The following is a 19,481-nucleotide window of genomic DNA, read 5'->3' as shown; positions in this document are numbered from 1 at the left end:
GGAGCTTTCTGGGGTGCAGGTGTTCCTGGGAGGGAGGCTCTGGGGAGCAGACGTGTTCAGCATCTTTGGGCCTCTTGAGGGACTGGGTGCGGGGGCTGCTGGTTGCGGCTGCGTGCTGACTCGTCCCCCATCCTCGCCCACAGGACTACGACCTCTGCATCAACTGCTACAACACGAAGAGCCACACCCACAAGATGGTGAAGTGGGGGCTGGGCCTGGACGACGAGGGCGGCAGCCAGGGTGAGCCGCAGTCCAAGAGCCCCCAGGAGTCGCGGCGCCTGAGCATCCAGCGCTGCATCCAGTCGCTGGTGCATGCCTGCCAGTGCCGCAACGCCAATTGCTCGCTGCCGTCCTGCCAGAAGATGAAGCGGGTGGTGCAGCACACCAAGGGCTGCAAGCGCAAGACCAACGGCGGCTGCCCGGTGTGCAAGCAGCTCATCGCTCTCTGCTGCTACCACGCCAAACACTGCCAAGAAAACAAGTGCCCCGTGCCCTTCTGCCTCAACATCAAACACAAGCTCCGCCAGCAGCAGATCCAGCACCGCCTGCAGCAGGCCCAGCTCATGCGCCGGCGGATGGCCACCATGAACACCCGCAACGTGCCTCAGCAGAGCCTGCCTTCCCCTACCTCAGCGCCGCCCGGGACCCCCACGCAGCAGCCCAGTACGCCCCAGACGCCGCAGCCCCCCGCCCAGCCCCAGCCCTCGCCCGTGAGCATGTCACCAGCCGGCTTCCCCAGCGTGGCCCGGACTCAGCCACCCACGACGGTGTCCACCGGGAAGCCCACCAGCCAGGTGCCTGCCCCGCCGCCCCCCGCCCAGCCACCCCCTGCAGCGGTGGAGGCGGCCCGGCAGATCGAGCGGGAGGCCCAGCAGCAGCAGCACCTGTACCGGGTCAACATCAACAACGGCATGCCCCCAGGGCGCACGGGCATGGTGACCCCGGTGAGCCAGATGGCCCCCGTGGGCCTGAATGTGCCCCGGCCCGGCCAGGTCAGCGGGCCTGTCGTGCCCACCCTGCCGGCCGGGCAGTGGCAGCAGGCGCCCATCCCCCAGCAGCAACCAATGCCGGGCATGCCCCGGCCCGTGATGTCCATGCAGGCCCAGCCGGCCGTGGCCGGGCCGCGGATGTCCGGCGTGCAGCCGCCCCGGAGCATCTCACCCGGCGCCCTCCAGGACCTGCTGCGGACCCTGAAGTCGCCCAGCTCCCCGCAGCAGCAGCAGCAGGTGCTCAACATCCTCAAGTCCAACCCTCAGCTGATGGCAGCTTTCATCAAACAGCGCACAGCCAAGTATGTGGCCAGCCAGCCCGGCCTGCAGCCACAGCCCGGCCTCCAGGCCCAGCCCGGCCTGCACCAGCAGCCTGGCCTGCAGAACCTGAACGCCATGCAAGCCGGCGGGCCGCGGCCCGGCGTGCCTCCGCAGCAGCAGGCCATGGGCGGCCTGAACCCCCAGGGCCAGGCCCTGAACATCATGAGCCCGGGCCACAACCCCAGCATGGCGAGCATGAACCCGCAGTACCGGGAGATGCTGAGGAGGCAGCTCCTGCAGCAGCAGCAGCAGCAGCAGCAGCAGCAGGGCGGCACCGGCATGGCTGGGGGCATGGCGGGGCACGGCCAGTTCCAGCAGCCCCCGGGCCCCACGGGCTACCCCCCTGCCATGCCGCAGCAGCGGATGCAGCAGCACCTCCCCATGCAGGGCAGCGCCATGGGCCCGATGGCGGCTCAGATGGGGCAGCTCGGCCAGATGGGGCAGCCCGGGCTGGGCGCAGACAGCACCCCCAACATCCAGCAGGCCCTGCAGCAGCGGATTCTGCAGCAGCAGCAGATGAAGCAGCAGATGGGGTCCCCGGGCCAGCCGAACCCCATGAGCCCCCAGCAGCACATGCTCTCAGGACAGCCTCAGGCCTCGCACCTCCCCGGCCAGCAGATGGCCACGTCCCTCAGTAGCCAGGTGCGGTCTCCGGCCCCTGTCCAGTCTCCGCGGCCCCAGTCCCAGCCTCCACATTCCAGCCCGTCGCCACGGATACAGCCCCAGCCTTCACCGCACCACGTCTCGCCCCAGACTGGCTCCCCCCACCCAGGACTCGCGGTCACCATGGCCAGCTCCATAGACCAGGGACACTTGGGGAACCCCGAGCAGAGTGCGATGCTCCCGCAGCTGAACACCCCCAACCGGAGTGCGCTGTCCAGTGAGCTGTCCCTGGTCGGCGACACCACGGGAGACACCCTAGAAAAGTTTGTGGAGGGTTTGTAGCATTGTGAGAGCATCACTTTTTTTCCCCCCTTTCATGTTCTTGGACCTTTTGTACTGAAATCCAGGCATCTGGGCTCTTTTTATTCCTAGATGGAACTGCTACTTCCAAGCCATGGAAGGGTAGATTGCTGTTTAAAGAAACAATACAAAGAATATATTTTTTTGTTAAAAACCAGTTGATTTAAATATCTGGTCTCTCTCTCTCTTCTCTCTTTTTGTTTTTGCTTTTTCGTTTTTGTTTTTTGTTTTGGGGGGAGGGGGGTTTTGTTTGGATTCTTTTGTCGTCATTGCTGGTGACTCATGCCTTTTTTTAATGGGAAAAACAAGTTCATTATATTCATATTTTTTATTTGTATTTTCAAGACTTTAAACATTTATGTTTAAAAGTGAGAAGAAAAAAAATAATATTCAGAAACTGATTCCTGAAATAATGCAAGCTTATAATGTATCCCGGTAACTTTCAGACGTTGCGGGAAGATTTTTTCTATAGTGAACTCTGTGGGCGTCTCCAAGTATTATCCTGGACGCTAGGGATTGGCTCCTGCGTGCACACACGTACACACCCACACACACGTCTATCTATACATACTGGCTTAAGCCAAACTCTTGTCTTGCAGATGTAGAAATTGTTGCTTTGTTTCTCTGATAAAACTGGTTTTAGACAAAAAATAGGGATGATCACTCTCTTAGACCATGCTAATGTTAATAGAGAAGAAGCATTCTTTTCTTTCTTCTATGTGAAACTTGAAATGAGGAAAAGCAATTCTCGTGTAAATCATGCAAGCGCTATAATTACTATAAATAAGAAAATTCAAGAAGATCCAATCACTGTATAGAATGGTAAAGCACCAACTCATTTCTTATATCATATTGTTAAATAAACTGTGTGCAACAGACAAAAAGAAGGGTGGTCCTTGAATTCATGTACATGGTATTAACACTTCGTGTTCGGGGTCTTTTGTTATGAAAATGCTGTTTTCAACATTGTATTTGGACTATGCATGTGTTTTTTTTTCCCCCCATTGTATATAAAGTACCGCTTAAAATTGATATAAATTACTGAAGTTTTTAACATGTATTCTGTTCTTTAAGATCCCTGTAAGAATGTTTAAGGTTTTTATTTATTTATATATATTTTTGGAGTCTGTTCTTTGTAAGACATGGTTCTGATTGTTTGCTCACGGAGAGGCGGGGGCTATGGTCCTGCCGGCTGGAGGGGGCGGGTGGGGGCAGCTGGGCTCAGCCGGGGCTGCGCAGGTCCTCCTGCTCGGCTGCCAGCGGAAGACCCTCAGCCAGAGCCGGGGGCAGCAGCGGGCCTGAAGCAGCACTTTGTCTCCCATCCACTCCCCGTCCTAGCCACCCCCACCCCCACCGCACCCCCGTTCCTGCCTGCCAGTCCCAGAGCTCCTGCCCACTCCTCACCCTGGTCCCCTGGGCTGGGCTGGGGGTCCACAGCCCACTCCTCACCCTGGCCCCCTGGGCTGGGCTGGCCTGGGCAGACGCGGCACCAGCCCGCCCTTGCCCACCTGAGGGGCTGCTCTGGGGGCCGCCAGGGGCACGGCGCAGAGCACTGCCTGCCAGCCCCACCGTGATGAGAAGAGGCCTCCAGCTTCGAGCGACGCTTGCACTTGGCCACCACGCCGTCCTTCCCCTGTTTCTGCTCCGGTTCCAGGGGTCCTTACTGAGGGGGTGACATGCAAGGTCCTGAGCGCTGTAGAAATGACATCTGAGAAGAGGACCACCGGCGGGAGAGCTCAAGTTCCTTCTCTGGTCTGCATAGTCCCTCCCAGGGCACAGGCGAGTAGAGTCCTGCCTCCCATTCCCTCAGCCCCCAACCACCGGGGTCTAAGTCAAGGGTCGTGATGTTCAACTTGGAAATCATGGCCCAAATAGCTCTCCTTTTGGCCCTGAATTCAAAGAAATATTTCCAAAATGTGAGTTGAGAATCTAAATTTGAAATGAGTTGTGATACAGAGCTTTGAATCTTGTTCTAACATTGTAGATCTAGTCAGGTAAGACTTAAGACCACCATCTTGACCACCATCCAGCCCCACCCATCGCCAGAGAGAGACAAGGCCAGACCCAAGGCCACGTGCCATCCCTGCTCCAGCCCCTCTTCCTGGCTGCCTTCTGCAGTGAAAAGAGCACCCTGGGCTGAGTCGGTTCACACAAGAAGTATGGGCCTTCTGGGCCCTGGAGCAGCAGCTTCAGGCCCACACTCCAGATCACAGCCCTTTAACCTGGCCAGTGGGGAGTCTTTTTTAGGTCATCCTGGAGTCCAAAGCTCTGTACCAACCTCATCCTCTTGGAAGTCCCGTGCAATCTTGTTGCCAAAGGATGCGGCCATGGGTGTGGTCCAGATGCTAACCCGGCACTTGGCGCAAGGAAGTTTCTGTGTGAGCCGGAAAGCCCTGACACAGTATCTCACATGCTGTCTGCTTAAAAGAAGATAAAAGCCCTATATTTGTGATCAAAAATAGGAAACTTGAAATGTGCTGGTGTTTATAATAAAAGCTGGTAAAACTGCTTGGTTCAAAGATGGTTCCAGTTGGCTAATGACCCTTAGAATTAGCTTAGCAGCCAAGTCATGATAAAGAGGTTCAGTTGATTTTGTCTAGTCATATGTTTATGTTTTTGAGAATTTAGCATGTTAAAAACAGGAGTTGGCTGCAATGTCTGGGTAACAAAAGGTGAAGAGCCTTCCAATATCTCAGGGTGAAGACATGTAACTTTCTTTTGATTGCTGTTAAGTGGAACCAAAGATTTTATTTGAGCCAAAATACGCTTTTAGAACTACATGAGAAAATAAGCTACTTTTGGCAATTACCTGGTCAGTGGTTAGGACTCCGCATGTCCACCGCAGGGGGCACAGGTTTGATCCCTGGTTAGGGAACTAAGAAACTGCAAGCTGGGCAGCACGGCCAAAGAGAGCTACCCTGAAAAAGCAAAACAGTGTGGGTGGCAGCCAGCGGGGAGACAGGAAGTCCTTGACCCAAGGCCTGTGCTGGGAAGTAGATGCTGTGTGTATATGCAGGGGCGGGTGGGGCTGGGGTCAGCGTCCACCTGGGGTCACGAAGCCACACTTTGTTACTCAGAGTCAAGAGCACGGGTAACGTGAGTGTAGCACCCAGGCTGACACAGACGAGGCTGAGAAACTTTGACAAGGAGCTGGTGGTGCAAGTGGTGCCTTCAAGGAGCTCTCACCTCTGTATAGAGGATGGACTTGGATCCAGTGAGTATGTTGTGACTGAAATTACTTCACTAAACTGAAGGATTCAAAGGGCACTGACAGAACACCCCCAGGAAGCGGTTCAGGTGTCAGGGGATCAGGAAGAGACCTCGGGGTGGGAGTTCCCTTGGCTGTGAGCAAGTCCCTCTGCCCTCCCAGCCTCGTGAGAGATAGCAACGCTAGGTAACAAGTGCTGTTTGGATGTGTGTCCACCCCTCTGTAAGGTGGGGGAACAGAGGCATCATCTGGCCTGAATTCATGAGCACCCAGGGCGGACGTGAGCCCCAGTCAGACTCGCGCCTTCTGTTGGAAGGGAACTTTTCCTCCAGCCTTAAGAATCGTCCCGTGGCCCCCACTCCTATTCCACAGGTTCGCTGTGAGCCCACTCTGGGGTACCCTGGTGAAACGGGGGCTCTGCAGTACAGGGTAGCCTCTTGAACATCACTGACAGTGGTGGGTGGTCACAGGTCCTCACAAAGGACCATGTGGCTACCTCGGCACCAGAGAAGAAATGGTGACAGTGTCGGTCCACAGTAGTGGCCACAGCTTCCAGCTCCTGGTGTAGATGACCCCAGCCCACCTCCCACCTGATGCCTAGAGAGCGCTTAGGTGTGGAAAGGGGTTTAATGTCTGATCACGGGTCCCCATGGCTTGTAAACTTTATAATGGTGATATATAAGCAGATCAGTGACATGGATCCAATAAAGGGTCCTCGAGGGAGGTGGTGATGTTTAGGGAATGTTACAAGGGAGGTGAGGATCCCGCGTCCCACAAGTCATTCAGGAAACTGTCCAGAGAGGGGCCTCCCGGGAAGGATGGCAAGGGCCATGTAGGGTCCGTTCTGAGACCAGGCAGGCCCCCTCACATCTGGGCATGGGGTAAGGGCCACAGAAGACGGAAGGCTGCCTCGTGCCACTGCAGGGAGAGGGAGAGTGCTGGGGACCAGACGCCAGCGCCGCAGCTGTGCTCCCAAAGCCAAGAGATGAGAAAAGAGCAGGGGGCCCGGGGCCACTCAGGAGGCACTCAGAGCTGCCGGGAGCTCGGCCCCCAGAAACGGGACCACCCGTGAGAATGAGGTCTCCACCCGCAAGAGCACAGGGGACTCTCGGGTTCCTGGGGGGCCGCTTCTCACTGCTCCCCGCCCTCCAGACACTTGAGTTCTGAGCTGTGGTTTCCTGGGCGAGGAGGAGGGGTCCTCATGGGGGAAGAGGGCAGTGAGTGGCACCGAGCCGAGGCCCCTTTCCCCCGGGAACGAGCACACCTGCTGCCTCCAGCTGATGTTCAGAGAAGCACCGGATCTGTCCACTCAGGAAATGTTTATTGATTGGCTCCTGAGCAGCGACAAGTGAGGCAAGTCCTGAAGGAAGGTGCTGGGCTCAAAGACGGGTCCAGTTGGTCTCTCCGTCAGGTCAAGGATCGCAGGCCATTCCACTGTTGAGGAAGCACAGGATCCTCTACTGCCGTGTGTCCTGAGGGACAGTGCTTCCTTCTCAAGCTTAACGTGAGTGCGGACAGATTATCCGGGATCTTGCTAGCATCTTGATTCTTACTGGGCATTGAGAGTGTATGTCAGAATTTCCTTCTTGTCTGAATAATATTCCACTGTACGTATAGAACATGTTTTGTTTACCCATTCCTCCATCAATGGACACTTGGGTTGCTCTCACCTTCCGGCTATTGTATTGAATAAAAATGCAGTGGGCATTTTTCATGGCCCTCAGCTTACCCCTGGGGGAAGGTAGTGACTTCTGCAAAAAGAATGAGCAGCCTCACAGTGGCCACAATGATGGAGAGATTTTGAGGGGTCTCCCTCTGCCTACCACTCCCTCCATTTCTCTCTCTGCTCTCCCCAAGAGACTCCCCACCGGTCTCCATCAACTCAACTCAAGTACTCCTGCCTCTACTCATCCTTTCCCTTCCATTTTTCTTATTCGCGTAGGGCCTGAAATCTGATCATGACCTCCTCAAGACTGGCTTGGATTCCTGGGCACTTTAAAAAGCCACAGTTCCCTGGGTTACCAGGGGACTCAGTATCACAAAGATCTGTGACTGAGGGTATGTCTCTGAAGGCCACAGGCCAAGAGAGAACAGAGGGCCCTGGTAGGTGTGTCTGGAACTCGATAACTTTGCCCTGGGTCCCGCCTGTCTTGGCAGAGGTCGGCCCACCCCACCACCAACTGAAGCCTAGGTTTCCCTCCTCCCTTTGCTAAATACCACTTCCTCTTTCTGTAATAAGAGGGCTCCCCAGGCTAGATCTATTGCCCCATCCACCAATGTGTCAGCACTTACCAGAGACGGTTTCCTGAATGGAGTGAACAACACATGAAATGTGAGGCTGAGACACCTCGGTCTCTGTCTGGGACTAGCTCTGTGTCTGGAGTGTAGTGAGGGAGGGATCAGGCAGGGGTCAGGTTATGCAGGACTGAGACTGAGGGAGGAATTTGGGATTGATTACGTGCAGGGTAATCCCTGGAGTGCCCTGATTGAGGAGTCTACCGTCAGCGGCTGTGCAGAGAATGGGGGCGGGGTGGGGGCGGGGGTGGGGGAGGTCAGTGAGGAGGCTGCTGGAGTCTCCAGGTGAGCAACCTCCGGCTCTTCCATCCAGATGGGCCCACCTCTTCAAGGTTCCCCTTCTCAGCTGCTTAAGCCTGGAACTTGGCGATCATGCTTGACACCTTCCTTGTGTAAGTATTCCCTGTCACATCCCCTCCCGCGCGGCCTCAGCTACGTCCAGGCCCCACTGGAGGACACTCTCCCGGCTCCTGTCCTTTACAGAGCCTGTCACAATCTCAACTCGTTTCTGTGCAGTTATTTGCCACTCGTTTGTGGCAGCCAGTCTTCAGTGTACCTCAGTCATCAGGGGGCCGCCTGACCCCACTTCAGGCGTTGCCAGAGAATCTGCGTTTTACGTGACTTGGAGCTCTGTGACGTTGACAGTCCGAATCCGCAACCAAACTCACCTCCAGAAGGGCAAGATAATTGTAGTGAATGCATAAGCCCAGTTTTGCTGGTGGGCCTTAGCTCCAGAGTTTTGGTTTAAGCAAGCCAAGCCTGAAATTCTCCTTTTTCACTCTTTTTAGCTATCTGGCCTGACTTGGTTGGAAGAGACTGACTTCCAGCGGTCTGGACCAGAGGCCGGGGACAAAGACCCCGAAGATGTTAACTACTTCTGCCCTGGAGCCGCCTTTTCACGCTGATCGCGGTGGGTGCGAATATTTGCACCCGGTTTCCGGGACGCACATACCGAGGTTCAGTTGGCGGGCTAGTGCCCGGGCGGCCCCGCGCGCACGGCCGTCGCCCTAGACAACGTGAGACAAGGTCGTGGGGGGGTCCCGCCCCCAGGCCCGACTGTCCCCGCGCGGGCCGGCCGCGCCCGAACCACAGAGGGCCCCGCCCACCCGCTAGCGCGGGAGGTGGACCGGCAGCCGGGCGCGCGCCGTGACGTCACCGCGCCGCGCCCGGAGAAAGCCCCGCCCCGCCCCCGCCCCCGGCGCGCGTGGCTGCCCAGGACGCCGGAGGAACGACATGGCTCGCGAGCTGCGGACGCTGCTGCTGTGGGGCCGCCGCCTGCGGGCGCCGGCCCTGGCGGCTGCCTGCGGAGGTGAGGGCGACTGGACAAGGGCGGGTGGGAGGTGAGCGGGGGAGGGGACGCGCGGAGCCTCCGGGTCCCCACAACCCCTATTCTGTGTGGGACGCGCGGTGGCTGCTCTCTCTCACGCGACGCGGGAGGTTCTGTGAGGATTATGCTCCCAGCGCGCGGCGAACGCTGAGCGCTCGGTGCGTCCGGGGGCACCTGTCTCGGCCCGAGCTGCGGGTTTCCCCGGAGGTGACGGGGTTGAGCCCGGGCCCGCGTGACTGCCTGCACTAGAGGCTGCTTCCCAGCGAGCTGGTCAGGCCAGGTTGAGGCGGAGGGGCCGTCGGCAGTTTCGGGGAGTTGAAACCAAAGGGCGCGTGTGCGCTGGCAACGGGCTTCTCTCGGGGGATTACCTCAGCCCCTTGGCTGCGCTCGGTTCCTCCCCTCCCCCAAGTGGAATGGTCGCTTGTCCCTTCGACACACCTGAGGGCCCGCTCGGCCCGGCGCGCGGCGGCGAACCAGAGAACCGGCCCCGGGCCCTCACTCAGCCCTGGACTCTGGGTTGTTGACCTCCGTAACCCAGGGCTTGAAATTGGGAGGTGCTCAAATCAATGTTGGGAAAAAACCCATGACCGCAGTCCCTTCTCTCACTCCCCACTCGGAAGTCACGGCGGGTGAACGTCTTGGCGTTCCTTCCTGGTTCTGCACACTCAGTTACACACATATAAATATACACATCAACGATTTTTACGTAGAAAGGCCTAAACCGTTTATGCTTTGTGCTACAGATTTTTTTTTTCTTAAAGCTTAGGATGGCTTATATATGTTTTCTGTTTGTATGTATCAGTTTACGACTTTACAACCGCCACGTAGTAGTCTGTGTTACGGACGACGTATCGTTTACTTAACGTTGTGCTGTTGGCGGACTTTATAAAGATGATTTCCGAGGGTTTGGTTTGATTGGCGGTTTGGGGGTTGTTTTGGTGGTTTGTTTGTTTGTTTTTTGCTCTGGTCATTACAGTGCTGTTTAGAATGGGTGAGTATTTAATCTTTGTGACCATGCATGGCATTTATTTAGAATGACAGAATTAAAATTTTAGAATTATGATTCATAGTGTGTGCATATTTAAAATGTTACGTGATATTGCCAAATTACTGTCCAAAAAGGCTTAAGCAATTTATATTCCCATTAGCTGGGAACGAAACCGCCTATAGCAAGGCATCTTCTCCAACACTGGGTATTAGCTCTTTTCCAAACTTGTATTATATGTTGTTTAACTTATATTTGCCTGGGAAACATTAAGAGTGTTTTCATCTGTTTTACAGCTTTTTCTGTTACCTGAGTTTAAAATGTTGCAGTTTTTTTTTTTAAACAATGATTTTTGAAAATATCATGCATTAACAGATAAGACAACTGTAGTTTTTATTACTGTTACTTGTATCCAACACCTTCCTTCCTTTGGGGTTTATTTCCTGTTTTACCAAAGTATACCCTCGTGTTAGTTTTGCAGAAAAAGACAATGGGAAAAAAAGAAAAAGACAATGGGTTGTAAATTTTTTAAGCCCCACTGTGTCTAAAATTATTTTTATTTTGCCTTCATACATGTAGTTTGGATGGGTATTGCATTCCAGGTCAAAATAATTTCCTTCAAAGACTAGTAGTTCTCTGTTGTCTTCTAGCATCTTCATTAAAGGGAAGCAGTCTTGTCAGTTTGATTCTTGTGTTTTTTGGTAGCTGACTTGTCTCTCCACCCCGCTCCCCTCTGGAGAGAAAGAAAGAGATTTTCTTTTCTTTTTACTCCTCGTGTTCTAAGATGTTCTGATCATGTGTGTTTATAATTCATTCTTTGTACCATTCTTTTTCTAAAATTTATCATTTGTTTATTAGGTTGCGCTGGGTCTTGATTGCTGTGGGCAGGCTTTTTTGAGTTGCGGTGAGCGAGGACTTTTCACTGTGCTGGTTTCTCTTGTGGAGGTTTTAAGTGTGCAGGTTCAGTAGTTGTGGTGCAGGGGTTTAGTTGCTCCGTGGCATGTGGGATCTTCCTGGACAGGAGTCGAACCCGTGTCCCCTCATTGGCAGGTAGATTCTTAACCACTGGACCACCGGGAAGTCCTGTATCATTCTTACTGTCTTGGTTGTCATTGCAAAAACAGGACTGTGAGGCAGCCACAGTAAGAATGGTTGGTGTTTAAGTTGACTTTTCTATTCTCTACCATCTGGAGCCTTTGCTGGCATTTTCTTCACAAGAGTTCAGGCAGACTTCTGGAGTTCCAGGCTGTTTTCAGAATGTGGGGAGTCACTTGCCAGTCAAATTTCCCTCTCTCAGGAAAGCAGCTGTGTGTGTTGCTAATTTAGCATGACGATAAAGATTTTGATGGTTAACTGCTTAAACTCTGAATGGCAGTACCATCTGTATAGAGTGCTGGGGCTTAGAACCATCACCAGAGAAGCCTGTGGACAGAGGAGGGATCTGTGGCCTGCTGTCCAGAAGGCACCAGGTGGTCTTTAGTCCATGGGACACTTGGTTAGGATGAGGGGCCTGAGTGATCTGCACTGTCTGCAGAAGAGCAGACCAACCCAAATGTAATAGATGAGCAAAGAGCTAATTAGTTTTTTGGTGGAGGAATTGATCAGAACTAAGAAGGAAGATCCCCAAGCTTCTTGCTCCTCCTGGGCATACAGCTTCAGGCTGCAGAAGGCGGGAAGTCGGGGTGGCGAGTAAGCACTGAAGGGAAAATGAACAGTTCTCGCTCCCCAGTGTCAAAATACCAGATTGTAACAGGACAGAGGAGAGACTGTTACAGAGACCCGTGGTGCTCCTCTCAAACCCGGATACCAGCTCAGGATCAGTGAAAATGTGTCCACTTCACTCTCAAGTGAGATGCTCAAGTTCAAAGAGGATTTTCCTCTCCTGTGTTCTTGGTACCTTCAGTGCAGCAGCTAGATATTTTTTTCTTTCTTTTTGAAAAACTTAATTATTTATTTTGACTGCACTGGGTCCTCATTGTTGCACGTGGGCTTAGTTGCAGCATGTGAGATCTTAATTCCCTAACCTGGAGAAGTCCCCGACTCCCTGCATTGGAGTGCGAAGTCTTAGCCACTGGACTGCCAGGGAAGCCCCTAGAATTTTTCTCAAACACCCTCTAATCATTCTTGAGACAGAACACTAGCGTTTTGCTAGGAAGCTGCTGTTTGCTTAGTCCACAGAGATTTAGCTGTAGTTCTGTAGCATTTAGTAAAGGTAGATTTCCAGATGTTTCTGCTATCTCTGGTTATATCTGCTAAAGCCACTAGAAATTAAAGGTGATGAAAGTTGTAGCTTGGAGAGCCAGTGTCTACTTGGGTGCAATATTTCCACCTGCTTTTGCTCAGAGCTCAGGTAGATTGAATTTAGGAGTACCTGAGTCGTGGGTGTAACTAACTTTGAAAGAATGGCTGTTATTTAATGGTTGTATTATCAAGAAGTGTGATTAGGATATTAGGAATTAATTTTGAGATAGCCAAAATGAGTACCATATTTGAAAGGAACAAGCTGTGGTAAAGAAGGTGGCGCAGTGGTAAAGAATTCACCTTCCAATGCTGGAGAAGCGGACCTCGGTTTGATCCCTGGGTCAGGAAGATCCCCGGGAGTAGAAAATGGCAACCCACTCCAGTATTCTTGTCATGGAGAATCCCATGGACAAGAGGAACCTGGCAAGCAGGCTACAGTCCGTGGGGTCAAAAAGAGTTGTACATGACTACCTGCACGCACGCGCACACACACACAGCAATACTGTTGAGGACAAAATAGTTGGTGCCGGTCTTCCTAAAGAGCCGGGGTAGGGAGGGAGCTGACGTGCTCTGAGAAGGTGGAGCAAAGCATGTCCTGTGGTCCTTCTGAAGTTTGCACACACCAACATCCCAGCATTTGCAGGGAGTGGAGTCCTGGGGGGATTTTCCATGAAACTTACTTGTAGAGTAGTAAAACATTTCACTTCAACCTTTGTGATGAGAAGTCTTTCTAAAAGACTTAATCACAGATGCAGTGTAACAGAATCTTTCTTTGGTATTTTCAAGCTCACTGTGAATGTTAATTTAGGGTCTTCTGTTGTAACACACAGACGCCTGCAGGACCACTGGACTGTGACAACTCCTCTGTCTGTAAAACATCCCACACTGAAACTGTGTCCTGAGTGTTTCTGTTTTTAAGCCTCTGTTACTCTCATTTGAACTTGCCAGGCCTCTGCGGCTGTGTTCCCTGCTCCTCTCTGTTTTCAGGTGAGGGTTGGAAAGCTAGATCAAAACTTTGTTAGCAAATTTTTTTTTTTTTAAAGAGAGGAGAGGAGGGAACAGGCTATTCTTGTTTAACTGAAGCTCAGCATGTGGGTTTTATGTGTTGTATTTTGGCTGTTCAGAAATGCCCGTCCCGTTTGGTTTGGTTATGTTTCTTTGTATTCAGGAGTTGATGTTTCTTGATAGTGTCAGTATTGCTTAGTAGTGAATGATTAGAACAGGTCATGAAGCAGTAAGGAATAGTGAAAATGTTCAGGAATGCTAGAGGTAAGAACTAGAAACTTTTAAAGGAAATCTTTATTTGATATATACACAGAAAGTGAAGAGCTTTCTGTCTAGAATATCGATACACTTTAAACAGAAGTTACCTCAAGTGGTTACAGAACTTAATAAACAAAATTCAGTTGTTAATAGCTAACCTGAGATATCTGGTGAAATTTGAGAGATAATGGAACCATCCAAACCAACATACTGAAAAGCAGAGAATTTCACAGTTAGGAGCAAAGAGCATAAAACTGTGGTAAAATAGTTGGTGGTGTTATGGAGAAAAAGCCTGAGGCTACATTCCAAAGAACTTTTTTTCCAGTATTGTTATTTTCCTTTTTTGGAAGAGGGTTAATTCTCCTTTTCATTGATCTGGAAGTACCTTTAGTTTGCAGAATTTTAAACTTTTCAAGTATATTTATTAATTTTTCTTTTTATAGAATCTGAAACTTTAACTTAGAAATGTTAGGTTGATATTAGATGAGTGAATTGCAAATGTTTTTTTCACGTTTTTTCCAGTAAGAAATGCATTCATATCATGACCTACAAATATGCATATACTGGACAAATACATGTACATACTTAGCTGAAAGAGCTTTGTAAATACTTAACCGGATTATGCTGTGTGTTCTTTTTAAAAATTTTTTATTATAGTTTTATTTATTTATTTATTGGCTGTGGTGGGTCTTCATTGCTCTGTGGGCTTTTTCCTAGTTGCAGCGAGTGGGGGCTACTCTCTAGTTGGGATGTACAGATTGCTCACTGCGGTGGCTTCTCTTCTTGCGGAGCGCAGGCTCTAGAGCAAGCGGGCTTCAGTAGTTGTGGCTCACAGGCTTACTTGCTCTGAGGCAGGGGGATCTTTCCATATCTTCCGGATCGAATCTGTGTCTCATTCATTGGCCGGCAGATTCTTTACCACTGAGCCACCAGGGAAGCCCTATGCATTCTTTTACTTTCTGTTTCATTAAACAAACAAAAATTCTGACCTCACTCACTGAATTGGCTTCAAAACCAACAATCTTGACCTGCATTCTGAGAAACACTGTGTCCTGTGGCTGTACCTTCCGAGGAAATGACCACGTGTCTGTCCAGGGCCTGTGACCTCAGACCGTCACGGCCACGGGAGCGTGTGCCCCGGAGCGTGGCAGCATCAGTTCTGTAGACACCCCTGCAGTGGGCCTGGGACTGTGGGCACCCAGGAGACGAGATGGGCAGGAGTCTTGGCCTCTGCAGTGTTGCCGTGGAGTGCGGTCAGCGCGGACGGGAACGCGCTGTGGGGATGTCCTGCGCTAAGCCCCGTGAAGAGACCGGAGTGGGAACGGGATCCCAGCAGAAGGGGCGGTTGCGGGGGGGGGCCCTCACGAGCAGGGTGGCATGTAAGCAAAGCCGGGGAAGAGGTGAAGGTGTCTGGGGAAGGACATTCCACGCAGAGGGAGCAGTCGATGCCAGGGCCCTGAGACAGGACTGGGCTGGCGAACCAGGGGGAAAGCTGGGCGGCCAGGGCCGCACTAGGGGTGCTCTTGAGTGAGGGCGTTAGCGTCCCACTTTTTCCCTCAACTGCACAAGGGAGATGCAGGCAGTTGGTCAGAGGAAGTATGGAGTTAGAGTTCAAGCTAACGTCGTAACAGTTTCCTGAGCAAACTGCTTTCTGTTTTTACTAGTGAGAAGGTAGTGATGTTTACCATAACAATGGAACAATGAAAAGTCTTCCGTTTGGACTCTCAGCTCACTGCCCAGTGGTTTGAAAAAAAGTCTCTGTGGCAAAGGGGTGTCCACACCCCGCTTCCCTCGGGAAAGAAGAGGGGCTGCCCCGGGGCAGGACCCTGTGCACTCAGCCCCTCCCACTTTGCACTTGCTGGGTCTTGATGCCCAGAGCCCTGGGGCCACCATGTGGCACCCTTTCCTGCACTTCAGTCAGTTCCGTTCAGTCGCTCAGTCGTGTCCGACTCTTTGCGACCCCATGGACAGGAGTACGCCAGGCCTCCCTGTCCATCACCAACTCCCAGAGTTTCCTCAAACTCATGTCCGTTAAGTCGGTGATGCCATCCAACCGTCTCATCCTCTGTCATCACCTTCTCCTCCCGCCTTCAATCTTTCCCAGCATCAGGGTCTTTTCCAGTGAGTCAATTCTTCACATCAGGTGACCAAAATATTGGAGTTTCAGCTTCAGCATCAGTCCTTCCAATGAATATTCAGGACTGATTTTCTTTAGAATTGACTGGTTGGATCTCCTTGCAGTCCAAGGGACTCTCAAGAGTCTTCTCCAACACCACAGTTCAAAAGCATCAATTCTTCGGTGCTCAGTTTTCTTTATAGTCCAACTCTCACATCCATACATGACCACTGGAAAAACCATAGCTTTGACGATTTGGACCTTTGTTGGCTAAGTAATGTCTCTACTTTTTAATATGCTATCTAGGTTGGTCATAGCTTTTCTTTCAAGGAGCAAGCGTCTTTTAATTTCATGGCTGCAGTCACCATCTGCAGTGATTTCAGAGCCCCTCAAAATAAAGTCTCTCACTGTTTCCACTGTTTCCTCATCTATTTGCCATGAAGTGATGGGACCAGATGCCATGATCTTAGTTTTCTGAATGTTGAGTTTTAAGCCAACTTTTTCACTCTCCTCTTTCACTTTCATCAAGAGGCTCTTTAGTTCTTCTTCACTTTCTGCCATAAAGGTGGTGTCATCTGCATATCTGAGGTTATCGATATTCCTCCTGGCAATCTTGATTCCAGTTTGTGCTTCTTCCAGCCCAGCATTTCTCATGATGTGCTCTGCATATAAGTTAAATAAGCAGGGTGACAATATACAGCCTTGATGTACTCCTTTTCTGATTTGGAACCAGTCTGTTATTCCATGTCTGGTTCTAACTGTTGCTTCTTGACCTGCATACAGGTTTCTCAGGAGACAGGTCAGGTGGTCTGGTATTCCTGTCTCTTTAAGAGTTTTCCACAGTTTGTTGTGATACAGTCAAAGGCTTTGGCATAGTCAATAAAGCAGAAGTAGATGTTTTTCTGGAACTCTTTTGCTTTTTCGATGATCCAGCAGATATTGGCAATTTGATCTCTGGTTCCTTTGCCTTTTCTGAATCCAGCTTGAACATCTGGAAGTTCACGGTTCACATACTGTTGAAGCCTAGCTTGGAGAATTTTGAGCATTACTTTGCTAGTGTGTGAGATGAGTGCAGTTGTGCAGTAGTTTGAGCATTCTTTGACATTGTCTTTCTTTGGAATTGGAATGAAAACTGACCTTTTCCAGTCCTGTGGCCACTGCTGAGTTTTCCAATTTGCTGGCATATTGAGTGCAGCACTTTCACAGCATCGTCTTTCAGGATTTGAAATAGCTCAACTGGAATTCCATCACCTCCACTAGCTTTGTTTTTAGTGATGCTTCCTAAGGCCCACTTGACTTCGCATTCCAGGATGTCTGGCTCTAGGTGAGTGATCACACCATCGTGATTATCCGGGTCGTGAAGATCTTTTTTATTACAGTTCTTCTGTGTATTCTTGCCACCTCTCCTTAATATCTTCTGCTTCTGTTAGGTCCATACCATTTCTGTCCTTTATTGAGCCCATCTTTGCATGAAATGTTCTCTTGGTATCTCTAATTTTCTTGAAGAGTTCTTTCCCATTCTATTGTTTTCCTCTATTTCTTTGCATTGATCGCTGAGGAAGGCTTTCTTATCTCTCCTTGCTGTTCTTTGGAACTCTGCATTCAAATGAGTATATCTTTCCTTTTCTCCTTTGCCTTTTACTTCTCTGCTTTTCACAGCTATTTGTAAGGCCTCCTCAGACAACCAGTTTGCCTTTCTGCATTTCTTTTTCTTCACTTACCCCTCTCCTGATGGACCTTTAGGTTGTTTGCTAGCTTCATTTCTGTTTTTTTTTAAAGTCACTGGCAGCACTGCCAACAGTTTTTTACCCTTCACCAGTGCTTTATAAATGTCAGTCTGATAGTGAAAATGTTACTGATTTTACTTATTAAAAAAATTATTTATTTTTGGCCGTGCTGCATCTTCATTGCTGCATTCAGGCTTTCCTTTAGTTGTGGCAAGTGGGGGTTACTTTTTTTTTTCCCTTTATTTTTATTAGTTGGAGGCTAATTACTTTACAGTCTTGCAGTGGTTTTTGCCGTACATTGACGCGAATCAGCCGTGGGTTTACATGTGTTCCCCTTTAGTTGTGTGCAGGCTCCTCATTGCGTTGGCTTCTCTTGGGGATCACAGGCTCTAAGGTATGCGGGCTTCCGTAGTTGCAGTGTGCCAGCTTAGTTGCCCCATGGCGTGTCCCTCCCGGGATCAAACCCACGTCGCTTGCATTGGCAGGTGGATTCTTAACCACTGGACCACCAGGGAAATCTTCTATCTTGTTTGAAAAGGCACTTTTTTAGTTACGAGTGTGGTAATGCATCCCTTTCTATGATTCAAAGCCATTGATGTTTCTCTCTTGTGAGTTGCCACTATCCTCTTGCACTTGGCCTTCTTCTTGTGGATCTGTTAGTGCTCTGTTATCAAGGAAACCAGCCCTCTGCCCTGTGTTTCAGACTTTTTTGTCTCTAGTGTGTTTGCCCACTGACTTAAATTTTTTTAAAGTGTGGTTATTGCTAATTGATTTTGTTTATTCATTAAAATTTTGTATTTTTTTCTGTTGATAAAATTGACATATAATCATGATTGTTATATTAGTTTTAGTTGTACAAAGTAATGATTTGTTATTTGTATGTACAAAATAATCACCATAATTAGTTAACATCCATCACCTCACGCATTAAACATTTTTTTTTACCCCCTTTTAAGGTCTACTCTTTTGACCTTAATTTTCACATTGTCCATAAATATGTGGGCTGTGTGTCTTGTTCTTGGGATGTGTATCTGTATCTTATTTAGAGAGATTTCCTTATTCTCAAGTCATTAAGGAACAATCTCCAATGATCACCATCAGTAGTCGTTGGGTAGGGAAGTGCAGGTCCCCGCACAGCGAGGTAGCGCGTCAGCCTCGCCGCGGTGGCTGTGATAAAAAGCACAGCAGAAACCAGCGCTGACAACGATGTGGAGAAACTGGAAACTTCACCCGCTGCTGGCAGGAATAGAAAATGGTGCAGCACTTTGGAAAACCAACCATCTTGCCGTCCCTCAAATGACTGAATTTAGGATTACCATTTGACTAGCAATTCCACTCCTGGGTTTACACCCAGGAGAATTTAAGAATTGAAACTTGTACACCAGTATTTATAGAAACATTGTTTAGAATAGCCAAAAAGCAGAAATGGCACAATTGCTCATCAGCTGATGACGTAAACATCATGTAGCCTGTCCACATAATTGATACTATTCAGCCATAAAAAGGAGCGACGTGTGCTATGCCCTACGGCGTGGTTGAACCTTGAAGATAACCACATTCAAGGACAGAAGCCACAGACAAAAGACCATGTATGGTATGATTGCATTTATGGGAACTGTCCAGAGGTGGAAAGTGGTTGCCAGGAGCTGGGGGCATGAGAACGGGGAGTGACTGCCGATGGGTGTGGAGTTTCTTTCTGGGGCGATAATTATAGTGATGATGGTTTTGTAAGTATTCTAAAAGTCATTGAATTGTGCACTTTAAGTGGGTGAGTAATATCTCAATAAAGTCATTTTGCTTGCATGCATGCTCAGTCGCGTCTGACTCTTTCTGACCGTGTGGGCTATGGCCTGCCAGGCTCCTCTGTCCATGGAATTCTCCAGGCAAGAATTCTGGAGTGGGTTGCCATTTCCTTCTCCAAGGGGTCTTCCTGACCCAGGGATTGGCCCTGCGTCTCCTGCATTGGCAGGCAGATTCTTTACTGCTGAGCCTCCCGGGAAGCTCAAAGCTATTTTAAATATTTTTTGTAATTCTAGTACTTTTAGC

The 19,481-nt window shown here is 50.3% G+C and overlaps 2 protein-coding genes and 1 long non-coding RNA gene across 4 annotated transcripts in view; 2 read left to right on the top strand and 1 right to left on the bottom strand.

Moving 5' to 3' along the window:
• LOC122701328 (CREB binding protein) overlaps nucleotides 1-3,331 on the top strand; it is a 119,191-nt gene extending 115,860 nt beyond the window's left edge. The window contains exon 31 of the mRNA XM_043914145.1: nucleotides 144-3,331. Within this exon, the coding sequence (XP_043770080.1) occupies nucleotides 144-2,255 (2,112 nt within the window). The 3' untranslated portion in view covers nucleotides 2,256-3,331. The remainder of the gene's footprint in view (nucleotides 1-143) is intronic.
• Nucleotides 3,332-4,566: 1,235 nt separating this feature from the next.
• Nucleotides 4,567-8,803, bottom strand: LOC122701335. Its single transcript, XR_006343052.1, has 3 exons — nucleotides 7,774-8,803; nucleotides 5,083-7,033; nucleotides 4,567-4,690 (listed from the first exon to the last, which is right to left on the bottom strand). It is a non-coding gene; the product is annotated as an uncharacterized LOC122701335 (long non-coding RNA).
• Nucleotides 8,804-8,933: 130 nt separating this feature from the next.
• The window catches only part of TRAP1 (TNF receptor associated protein 1), a 51,470-nt gene continuing 40,922 nt past the window's right edge, over nucleotides 8,934-19,481 (top strand). For both annotated transcript variants that reach the window (XM_043914155.1, XM_043914154.1), the window contains exon 1: nucleotides 8,934-9,085. In XM_043914155.1, coding sequence (XP_043770090.1) covers nucleotides 9,010-9,085 — 76 coding nt within the window. In that variant the 5' untranslated portion in view covers nucleotides 8,934-9,009. The remainder of the gene's footprint in view (nucleotides 9,086-19,481) is intronic.

Source organism: Cervus elaphus, chromosome 10 (genome assembly GCF_910594005.1).
Source record: "Cervus elaphus chromosome 10, mCerEla1.1, whole genome shotgun sequence".
Lineage (NCBI taxonomy): Eukaryota > Metazoa > Chordata > Mammalia > Artiodactyla > Cervidae > Cervus > Cervus elaphus.
The sequence above is the reverse complement of the archived record's forward strand: the minus strand, read 5'-3'. Positions and strand labels throughout refer to the sequence as shown.